Source organism: Scatophagus argus, chromosome 6, assembly GCF_020382885.2.
Source record: "Scatophagus argus isolate fScaArg1 chromosome 6, fScaArg1.pri, whole genome shotgun sequence".
NCBI classification, from domain to species: Eukaryota; Metazoa; Chordata; class Actinopteri; family Scatophagidae; genus Scatophagus; species Scatophagus argus.
This window is the reverse complement of record NC_058498.1, coordinates 2550347-2562500: the sequence shown is the minus strand read 5'-3', so window position 1 is coordinate 2562500 and position 12154 is coordinate 2550347. Positions and strand designations below refer to the sequence as shown.

The 12154-nt window shown below is 43.8% G+C and overlaps 1 protein-coding gene across 3 annotated transcripts in view; it reads left to right on the top strand.

The window, feature by feature from the left end:
* Positions 1-12154, top strand: part of nos1apa (nitric oxide synthase 1 (neuronal) adaptor protein a) — a 134379-nt gene that overhangs the window by 77672 nt on the left and 44553 nt on the right. For all 3 annotated transcript variants that reach the window (XR_006843692.1, XM_046392753.1, XM_046392754.1), the window contains exons 6-7: positions 6450-6591; positions 10466-10635. Coding sequence is in view for 2 of the 3 variants with exons in the window: in XM_046392753.1 (XP_046248709.1) it covers positions 6450-6591; positions 10466-10635 (312 nt within the window). In the remaining variant the exon portion in view is untranslated. The remainder of the gene's footprint in view (positions 1-6449; positions 6592-10465; positions 10636-12154) is intronic.

The following is a 12154-nucleotide window of genomic DNA, read 5'->3' as shown; positions in this document are numbered from 1 at the left end:
CGCATGAAGATAATAAAGATGATGCATAAAACCCGGTTACGGTCTCTTAAACCTGATAATGGACTACAACAGAACTCGCCCCGTCGCTGCTGCTAAATGAAGACCTTGCAGCTAGCAGCTGTGCTGTTTAATGTAATAATCATAGGCCACGGTTCCTTTTTTCACAACGTGCAAATGCACTAAATACCCAATTAATTAGGTGAAACATTTAAACAACAAAGTAATCGGTTTCGGCGGTTAAAACTACAGCCACTGGTCCTCATTTTATCCAACGTTTATGATGGATAAAGACGCACCTGCTGTCCACGGCTGACTGATGACATGGACAGAGAGTTGTGGTTATTGTGTCAAACGTTAATTGAGTTGTCTCTCTCTGTGGATAGACATCCTCCAGCCATATGCTGTCGTTCAGTGTTGGCTAATGGCTTCAACCTGTTCACCTTTGCACAAGTTGAATCTAATGACTTTGAAGAAGAATTTAATTTAATTCACAGATGACACCTGACTTTACCCACTGGAATGTACTGAGTGAGCTACAGTATAAATAAAGACACTTCCAAGAGGTCTAAAACTGGCCTTTTAAGTGTGGTGGACTTCTGTCTTAATGTGGACACTGTTGAGGTATAGTTGGCCTGGATCCAAAATGCGAGTGAGGATCAATGGTTTCATCATCGACACTGAGGAGGGCTGACATAAAATGGCGTATGGCTTTTTCCAGACATATCAGTGAGGGCTCACATCAATTCTCGACACAGCTTGCTTAAAATAATTGGATTTAATAGCCTTTCAGCACTTCATATTGAATATCTCAGTGAAGTGACCCTTCTGTATGAAGCTTTTGTCTCTTGCTCTCATTCTTACGCTCTCAGGCTAATTCATTTTTTACGCCTCAGTTAAGGCCGTTTTTTTTCCAGATACTACATACCAGCAGTGAGCAGTGTGATGTATTGATCATGAGATGCCAGCACTGAGATGTAAACACAGGAAGAAGTCAATAATGCTGCCCTGTTTTTAGAGGTCAGTGTGTACTTTTTGTGAAACAAGATAAAGGTTAGTTTCTACAGCCTGTACACCAGCAGCTCTGTCGAACTCTTTCCATCTCTGCCTTAACCTCCAGTGTTGCCTTCGGTCTGCATCTCCAACTGTAAACTTCAGGGTCGGGAGACTGAACCCTCTTGTCTGGGCAGGAGGTTCGGGTGCAGTCTGGTTCTTAGGGTCACACTGGGACCTTTGTAAGCTGCGTCCTCATCCAGCCCCTGATGTGGGATACAACTTAACCTGCAGTCTGTTCACTCGTCTGTGAAGCTACAGCTGAACCCCATCCATGATAACAACAGACGATAACCACCTTCATTTTCTACACTTGCTTTTCCTTTGCAGGGGACCGTTTGGACAGGCCACCAGTCTGCCTCTGATACACTTTCATTCTCACATTTCAGCTATAGGAAATCTGTTGTTCTCAGGTCAAAATAACCTGCATGACTTATGACTGAGACAGGCAAAAGGAGGAAACCCACACAGTCCTGGGAAGAAGGGCTCAGCTAATGAGTGAATGATTCAAATTTGAGTTTTCTGAAAATTTTCTGAAGGCTCCTTCTTGACTTTTTAGACATACATTTCTTTAATACAACCCTGCCAAAATGCCTATGAATGAGTCAGTGCAACTCAGTCATCGCTAAGTCACCACCTGCCTTCTGATGAGCATCAGGTGTTGTCTGGCCGTTGGGGAAGGAAATTGATTACATTTAAATTACATAAAGGAGAAATGTCATCTAAAGTAATCCAATCCCCACATTTCAATATGGGCCCAAAATGCACTGAGTGCACTTGCATCCTGTGCTGTTTTGCTATATGAATGATGTATTTCCTTGAAATAAAATACCTCTCACTGCATCAGTACTTAAATCAGTCATACAAGAGCTTAAACAAGTCCAAAATTTGCCAATTTCAACATTTACACTTCACAGTTTGTGCTGCTCAATGCTACAAACACGTTTCCTTCTGTACTAAAAGATATTAAAATTTGGTACCCAGTCCTACCCTGGTGTTATGGTGTGTGAATGTGAGTGTGATTTTACGATTTGTCTTTTGCTTTGTGCGCCACCAGGACATCGAGTTAATGGTTCAGAAGAGTCGGTGAGGCATCATGACTTCATTTCCTCACACTCCACTTACTGCATGCTCTCCATTCAAACTGCCTCACAGTCAAACACAGTCCTGTTCACTGATTACCGCTTAATGTTGGTCTGATAGTGTTGGTCTTCGCTGTGCTCACACGCTCAGGGTCTGCCCAGTGTTATTCCTCCCAGCCATCCCGCTAATTTCCTTGAGGCAATCAAGGAGTTTGATGAACATCAGGCCAAGCTGTGCCCTAATCATTAGAGTAGTTAACTGGTGGGCAGAAAGTCGCCGGTGCAGCTCTCGATATAAAACTCTTCTACGCTCCAAAGACTTCATGTACACTGAGTGACAGATGGGAGTGATGTGGTTAATATGTAAACAAAGGAAGACATCAGACTCATCAGCAGAGGAGAGAGAGACACAGGAATAGCTTTAATCAAAGGAAGCTCCCCTGCCATCCTCTCATTGTGTACCCTGCTTTCTCCTAGATTGCATTATATTCCCTGTTGTCCCTCATCTTTGCTTGTGCCAAGATTTCCAAGAGGACAACTAAAGCAGCGCTGAACCTCTGTGGCTAATCTGGGATAAATAATGTATGACACTTTTGACTTGGACCTGTCCTATAGCCACCAAGAGAAAGCATTCTGCTGCAGCTCTCTGGCAGCTTGATATATATGTATATGCACACAGAGGGAAAGAAATGCACAGATAAAGAGAGGGTACATTTATTCAGTTGAATTGACAGAGAGGAAAAGTGATGGGGACAGCGATAGGGCCAGAGAAAGAGAACCAGACAGAGATGGTGACAGATGTCCAACCTAAGAACTATTCATGTTTTTGCAGCAGGATATATGCAGGCCTTGCATTTGAGTGACAAATCTCTTTGCAGTCTTGTCAGCTGCCAAAATTGTAGATTCATTGGAGAATCGGCTAAGGGGATAAAATGTTTAGATACAGGACGGCCATCCAGATAAAAAAAAAAAGATGAGTTGACTGACAATGATTGCATTGGAAGTGACTGTGCATTCGACAAAGGCACAAAAAACACTGAAGACTATGACACGGCACTTTTATAAATGCCTAATGAGAAGATTAGCCAGTAAAGTCACATACCAAACAACCAAACGGGGTCTCCTATCTTCCAGGCTGACACGTGATGAAAATAACTCTTAATGAGCATTTTGTGACCTGCCACTACCATGGTGAAGATGTGGTCAAGTTTAGCCAATTAAAACCTTTGAGTTATTGTCAAAGGAAGTCAGCCTGGTTAAATGAAACCACTGCTGACTCTTGGAACAAGAAGAGACATTCGGTGTCAAGTTGCACATTTATTCGACTCAGCCTTTGATACGGTGAGGCAGTGGAACGCGATCCACAATTTGAATTTGAAGGCTTATCAAAGGCCCACATTTCACAGCAGTTTATAATATTACAGTGCAGAAGTTTAGAACTCTTGAAAGGTATCATGGAAACCGTTTTTTTCATGGTGCTGACAGCAGAAAAACAGCGCTGAAATTACAAAGTAATCCCAAGTGTCTCTGGAAATGTTTCATTAGCAGCACCTTGAAAACTTGGTCTTCCCATTCCAGTGAGTAAGGGGGCCTGCGGTTCTTTTTAGCATCATTCATTTGTTTGGCAGGAGATCCTCTACGAGGTTGGGTGAAGGTAAAACAAAATCGTACTACTTCTTTGCTACTTAGAGAGGACAGCGATTGCTCTCAAAGCTCCGACAGGTCAGAAGTACCAGAAGAGTTTAAACATTGCATCTTTTTAAGTGTTTGAACAAATGTCCATGAAGAGGGTTTCATAAGTGCTCCTCGTGATCGGAGCTTAACTGCTTTTGAAATTCCCTTGAAAGCTGTCCTGAAGTCAAAATTAAAATCCTATAGTTATTGGTCATCGTGAATCAGGATTATTATTATCATTATCATGAATCTCAGCCCACATCTCAAGATTTTTCAACAATTTATATCAGTTATGTTACCTTTTAGCCTGTGATCAAATCAGGCCTTCAAAGGGAGGAAACTGAGAACCAGAGTCAGGCACAAATAAAAGAAACTGTGCACAGCATTGTGTTTGACTGTGTGAGTCGGGGGAGCTCGAGCCTTTGGTGTGTGCTCACTGTGTTCACAATAACACCAGCATCTGCTCCCATCCCCTGTTTAACTGCCTCTGGAAACGTCTTCAAAGGAAAACACATGTGTTTACTGTCAGGCTGAGGATCAGCATGGGGTGAAAAGATGTGAATCGAGGGTCCACAGAGAAGGAGGAGACGGAGACGGGGGCGATTGATGGATGATGGAGAGGAAGTGAACAGCACAGCGTGGAAAACCTGAACAGAAGGTTTAGGGAGGAAGGGAGCCAGAGAAAGACAAGAGTAAAGGATTAAAGGGTTGTTACAAAACTGAGATAAAGTTTATCTTCATGAGGCCATCTGTGAACAGTCTCAGCCCCTCAGGTGCAAATTAAACCAATTGCAAGAAGGAATAAAAGTCTTAAGCACACGGGAAAATACGCTGAACTCTGTTTTTGATGTATGGCCTGTATTGACTCTTGTTAGTTTGATGTTTTGATGCATCTTTCTGTCAGCTGAAGGCTGTTTTGATGTTTGTCTGCTCCAAGGCAGTTTTCTCTTCAAGTGACCATATCTTATCTTTTCTCCATGCTAGTAAAGTGACCTGTCTTATCTGCTTCAGGATATTAATACTTGAGGCCAGAAAATCAGGGAAAGCGGGAACACAAATGTCAGAAGTTTACAGCTGAAGATAAAAGCTGAAGCAGCAGAAAAGCAGTTTCTCTTTGTGTGAATTCGGCAGCTCCTCATGTGCGTGTATCCTGAGTTGGTCGATAACATTTTCACTACGACATTGAAGACTTGACACTGTGATTGGAATGCACTGGGACACAATCACTGTCACATCAGGAAATTATTCCTGCTTAATATTCTCTTTTAGACGGTCATAAGGTCATATACATTTATATTTTTTGTCATGCTCTCATGCAAAATAAAGACGTACACCATATAGACGAAAGTTTTGGAATGGGGCTGTTTCTCAGAGTTTGGGCTCAGCCCCTGACTTCCAGTGAAGGGAAATCTTAATGCTTCAGCATACCAAGACATTTTGGACAATGCTATGCTTCCAACTTTGTGGCAACAGTTTGTTGAAGGCCCTTTTCTATTCCAGTATGACTGTGCCCCAGTGCACAAAGCAAAGCTCCATAAAGACATGGTTGGAAAATAAAGAAAACAAATAATAACAATAAATTACGCTGTGAGAAGACTAAGCCTGCAGCCAAAGCTCACCACTGAATAGAAGGTGAATATTAGGTGAGGGTTCTGACCCTGAGAGCATAAACATCTGTGGAGTGAAGTCCAAGCCCAGCACCGCAGTTACTGCCAAGACCAGTTGATGTTTTTAATATAATGAACCCAGATTTACCTAATAAATTATATTTCTTATCTGATGCTAAGCCTGAGGTTACAGAATGTTCTGATACTCATCTGGACTGAACTGCTGTGGGCGACGGATGTCAACCTGGCCCGGAGTTGATGACCAAGACGAGACAGGATTTTGTCCTTTGGCGCCGTCTTGATTGTGTTCGGGCTGCATCTGTTCTGCTCATTCTTCTGAGGATGACTGGTGTTTGGAGGCCAGACTTCAGAGCTTTAAAATGAAATAAGGTTTCTGCCTCTCTCTGCCTCTTTCTGGCTCTCTGCTGTGACAAGCCAGTCATGAGAGGCCTGATAGCAGGCAGGAGTCACCAGAGTTGGTTTCACTTGACCTGCCTTTTCAGAGCAGGGCGGAAAGAGTAAAGCAGAAGATAAGCAGAAGCGTTCAGCTCTTTGCACCTGAGGACAAAGGAACAATCCAGCACAAAATAGAGACTATGTGACTTATATTAACAAACTATAGCAATCCTGATCTTACTTCATACCACCTTAAGCCTGCCCTAGGAAATACTAAACAACTTGTATGAAAAAAGGTGAGGTAACACTACGTTAAGACAGCATAATGGCAACCCTGATGTTAGCTAGGGTTTTTCGTAATATTGTAGAAAATCCTGTCCTTGAGTCTGGACTCAATATGGACAATATTTCCTGGAAAAATCCTTTACACGTGTGAAGCGATTTTACCTTTCTCTTTGGTTTAGATAACCAGAAAACAAACCGGATAGACGAACAGACGAGCACAAGACTGATGAAATGTTTGAGCTTTGGCTTCAAACACTGGACATCCTTTGTGCGTAGAACCTGATGGCTGCCCCAAAGTGGTATGAATTATGCTCTGAGAATAACTTCATTTCTTTCTTTCTCTTTCTCTGCACAGAGTCAGGCCATGCGTATTGTTCGGACGGTCGGCCAGGCCTTTGAGGTTTGTCATAAGCTGAGTCTGCAGCACACGCAGCAGAACGCAGATGGACAGGAGGACTGCCACAGCAACAAGAACGGCAACGACTCCTCCGTCACAGGTACAGCAACACCAGTGCACAGAACAACACACACCTGTAACCGTCAGCATCCCGTCCTGAGTGACAGGCACTGCTGCTCCGGAGGTGTTACAGATCTACACTTTTAACACGAGATGTTGTGATCTGCTTTAAAGCGTCACAAGGCGACGGTGGGTGGAAGATCCAGTGCAGGGTGAATGTTTCACGTGGGAGGGCTGCATTGTAATCACAGTTGCTGAAAGGACAACGTCTCTGTAGCAACCTTAGAAAAGATCCTTGAAGATCCATGAAGCGAAGTCTGTGACAAATGGAAGGAAGAAAAACAGCCAGAAAGTCTCTCTTAGACAAGATACTTTTTCCCTTCATTTCTTGTTGTTCTGGTCGTCCACATAAATACATTATAATAATAAAAATAAAAACCATCATTTTCTGATGCAGCTGCCCCAGTCACAGTCCGTGTCCTGCCCAATTCAATTGGTCACGAGTTATAGCCTATCAACACTGAATAATCTGAATCTGCAAATTAACTGAAGTTATCACAGAAAAGCAGTGGAGTAAAATAAAAAGTACAAAATGTGTCTCCAAAATGTGGAGTAGTGGACATACAAGGAAGCGGAAAGTTTGGAGTAAATTGAACTTTGATTTCCATCACTCAGAGGAAGATTTTAATTTTTTACTACAAATCCATTTCAGTTTCAAATATATTTTGAAATATATATTTCAAAAATATCCATCGATCTTGATTTAAAAGAATTGAGTGTTGTGGGTTTTGGGTCAACGTTAGGAAGGTTCAGAAAGAAGGAACCAGGATCAGTTCACACTGTGTGATGACGAAGAAGAAGAAGAAGAAGAAGAAGCTTTATTGGCAGTATATATATTTTAACATACTGAATTTGTCCTCTGCATTTAACCCATTCTTAGCTGAGCACACATGCAACACCCAGCAAATTACATGCAGTGAAACACACACAGGAGCAGTGGGCTGCCACTGTCAGGGAGCAAACTGGGGGTTAAGTGCCTTGCTCAAGGGCACATCAGCTCACTAATGGGGGGAGAGCATTTTTTTCTCATTAATCTCTCCACCACACCCAAATTTTTCCTGCCCGTATGGTGGAGGAATCGACCCTCCGATCACAAGCCGCTTCTCCAACCTGTAGGCCACGGCTGCCCCCACAGCCAAGGTTTCAAGCTCAGTTATGGAATAATAAAATGTACGACAAAATAATCCAATGAAGGGATGTGGGTTTTTTTAGATCATGTAATGATGTAATAAACATTTCACACTGTATCATCAAGGCCACAGTTGAAATTGAATATAACATCCAAAAACAGTGCAACCCTGGCAACACAAACACCTACACACTTGTCACAGACACATGTCCTCAGATAGTGCAAACAGATTGCACTCCACACACACACACACACACACACACACACACACACACAAACACACACGTGCATTCCTGCTTGCATTGTGCCCAAGTTGGCAAGCAGGAGAGGGCGATGCTGGAGTGAATGTCACGGATGAGTCAACCCAAAGAAAGAAGGCTCCGCACAGCAGCACTGGTGGGCTGAGCTACTTTTATCCGTCGCCTTGTGCCTGGACAGGACGGGCTTCGGCAGGGACACGTGGCCCTGAGTGGGGTCTAAGAGGATGGACATCAGCAGTTGGACAAGTTCAGAGCGTTTTTTTTTTTTCTCTCTCCCCCCCACACCATCGTTCCAGTCATTACAGCAGCCGGCGTCGGTCGCCCTCCCCCCCGACCGCGGTACCTTATCTCCACATCCCCCTTCCAGCCCTCCAGAGACGAGCTCTTTTTCACATGCTGATGAGCCCAGAGATCACCCACGCTTAAGAACCACACATTCACACAGTGTGAAAAGACCGCACACGCATGCAGACTCAGGCCTTTACACACACACTCACACACTCACTGTCATGGTGTGTTAGGCGACACAAGAGCCGTCACGCACAGCCAATGAGCTTATCTGCAGAACTAATTATCATGGCAGTGAAAGGAGAGGGGACGGAAGGGTGGGAGATATCGGATCAGAGAAAGCGGGGACAGGGGAGGGAGAGGAGATGGATATTAGAGGCTAAAGGAGCCTGGGATCTTGGAGGACGAGCGAGAGGAGCGAGGCGAGATGAAATGTAGCCCTGCATTAGGGAGGAGAAGAGCTGATGGAGCAGCAGGGAGTTGGACGAAAAGGAGGAAGAGCAGAAAGCAAAGAGCAAGTCCTGATTTGTTCTGTGCAGGTTTCAAAACAACTGAACCAAACAGCGCGACAAGAAGTGAGCAGTATAATCTTATTAGCAAACAAACAGCTGAAAAAATGTCTGCCGTCACTGGAGCTAATAAAGCCCGCTCGGTGGAGATTAAATACAGTTCACATTAACAGAAGACTTAATAGTGCCACATGCTTTCACCCAACACTGACTTAAAGCCTGCCTGTTCAGCCTCATCAGCAAGATTCAGAAATGTTAATGAGCTGATTCTTTTGCTGTTCAGTTTCATTCAACATGATTCTTAGAATAAGAGGTGAGATAATTGTGTTCCTGTGGTGTTAAGTGTTTTCCTCCTCTCTTCCCAACTATCAGGTAAAGACAAATAAAAGCCCTAAAGAAGAACCAATCACTGTGATGCACCTCAAACAGGAGCAGTAACAAAGACCATCAGTTAAATATCACTTTTCATTTATCATGACTTGAAATTACTTTGTGATTGAGTCAAGTGATTGAAAGACTTGTTCTCTCTGATATTTTCAACAGTCTGCAACAAATGATTAATTAATTTATCTCTCCTGAGTGCGTCCTGCACGCAACATAATTCACATTAATTTTTTGAAGCTGGTCAGCTCATATAAAGCAGTGCTTTGGATGAACCTTTTCAATGTTTGTATGTGCCACTTGGCAGAACAATGACCTGATTCTCCTGGCCATTTAATTAATGATGGCATTAACCAGAGAGAAGAGGTGAAGGGAGGAAAGGAAACCGTATTGATCTTCTCCCCTCACATCTCAGTGAGATAGCAAATAAGCCTAATAAAGTGAGTGAGATCCTTCTTTCTTTCCAGTAGTTTCCGTGTGTTTGAAAAGATTGCCTTTCTTTAATGAAACTCTGAGTATGAGGCCGCTTGAGAGGCAGCCTCAAGTGTTAGTAACTGCCATCTATTCTGGGCAGAAATATCTTTGTCACTTAAGCGAGTGCAGCCACTGTGTCTTCAAGTGCATTCAGGTATTTTTAGTCCAGTCTGCCTGGAACAAAAGCAATTCTGTCTCATGTGCAGCTGCTAAGAACTGTGTTTGAAAAGGAAAACAAAACACATGCAAGTAAAATATGACCTGGAACTCATCATCTGTGTTGTCTCTGTTGTGCAGTTTTGAGTTGGTTCAGGTTATAATTCACAGGCTGAGTTCTGAAAGGCCCAAGTCCCCAGGCAGGAATCCAGTCCCAAAGTCGCAATGTGATTAAACGAGTGACAAAGGCAGGAGATGACGAGCAAACGTCCTCTTCATAAACTGCTGCATTGTTTTGTATCCTGCCCAGTCCGTGTTGATGTTGACGTTAATAATACCTGCTTTAGCCTGTTTCCAGTTTGGTCCAGTATGTCCCTTAAAAAAACAGTAGTGAGAACACTGTTTATCAAACTCAAAGCAGCCAATGTGACCTCCCATACGACGAGCGTGTCGGCAGCCTTGTGTCATATGAACGTTTGCATTGTGTTAAAGCTCTGTGTGTGGAAAGAGGAGGTCTAACTCGCTGGATCATATTAATCACTGGAGTGCTTCTATGTGTGCCCATGTGTGCGTGTGTACATGCTCATGCCCACATGTGTGTGTGTGCAGGCGTGCGTGCTTATCCACCTGTATGTGTGTGTACTTTCCTCGGCTCAGCTCGGGAGCTAACGGGCGCGGAGAAGACGGCATCCGTCACCGAGGAGACGGATATCGACGCAGAGGAGGTGAACCAGGTGACGGCGGCGGAGGAATCGAGCCTCAACAGAGGAGTGACCGATCTGGACGCCACAGCGAAGACGGCCGACCTGAACCCCCCAGAGGGAAAGGTAAATCACCCAGTTTCTGTCCGGATTTGTGAAGTGATCCTCCTCTGCGAACACGCAGTGTGTAGAAAACCACCAGGAAATAGTAGCTGTGTGTGGAGTCCGGTTTAGACAAGTTTGACGGGATGTTTTGGCAATAACCTCTTTACAAGACTGTTGTTAGTTTTTGATATTATTTGCCCCAAACTGGTTTCACTGGCTGATTATTTTATCGGTAGCACAAAGAAATGAAACTTGGAAAAAAATAATTCAGCAGCGGCAAAGTTTCTGCGTTTCTCTGCTCATCTGATGTGAGTGCAGGACAGCAAGCGGCCGATGTGTAAGCGTGTCGTCTTGTCGGTGGGTTCATCTGTCCTGTTTCGTCCTGCAAATTTGCTCAGATTTCGGCCTATAAAAGCTGATAATGGTAGAGAGCAACAAGCTTTTAATATAAACTGTGGTGACCCTATCACCTTTATGAAAAGTTCTGGTATTTTCAAGTCGAAGCGACTGGAGCTGTTGCACAAACAACTTTTTTCAGAGCGCTCTGAGAAAAAGGTGCTTTTTCTGTATAGGCGGCCGCATTCTGCTGCTTCTGCTCTCTCCTCACTGAAAAAAAGACACTGGACGCTCAGTAAAAACACTATGTGGACACAGGCCCTTAATGTGTTGACCCTGATTTTCCTGCATTCGTGCATCAAAATGTGGAGTCAGTCCAGGTTCAGGCTTGGACGTCTGGCACGAAATCAAATACGTGTTCAGTCACTCCAGGTCAGCCTGACCTGAGTGGGCGTCCAAAGTTTACACAAGTCTTCAGACTTTCACGTCTTTGAGGCCCCCCCATCTACATTTCTTCAGGGTTGATATGAATGAGTCAAGTCTTCTTTTTTATATTTATATATATTATATATATTATATATTATTTATATTTATAATGTCCAAAATCACAAACCACAGTTTGGCTTCACAGACTGCACAGTGCGCAACACCCTCCTTACACCTTGGAAAAAACTCCCCTAAAACTGAAGAACCCACAGAGGAGGGACCCTCTGCCACATGCACAGGACACAGCAACAAGATCCCACAGTACACTGATAACAATGACAAAACGTGTCATACATATAGATCATAAAATATGTGAAGAACGTGGATCCCGAAGGACAACTGAGCCCCTTAAGGTGTCGCTAGGCGGCACCTGAGCCGTATGACGTCCTCTGCGCCTGGGACAACCTGGGACAGGACAGGACACACAAGGAAGACTGATGAAAAAAAACAGATATAGTCAGACAGCTAAAGGAGAGGAGGAGAACACCAGGGAGGGAAACACACACACAGTGGAGAAAACCTTCTCTACTTTGACATGAATATTTCTGCTCATATTAACCACCAGTAAAAATCAAGTTAACACCAAGTCTGTGTTGATGTATTTCATGGCTATAGAAATAACTCCTGCTGCTTCAGTGTGCTGGCAGCTGAGCTCCAAACCCACCACGCTGGCCGTGCAGTGTGTGTGTGTGTGTGTGTGTGTGTGCTCATAGCGTCA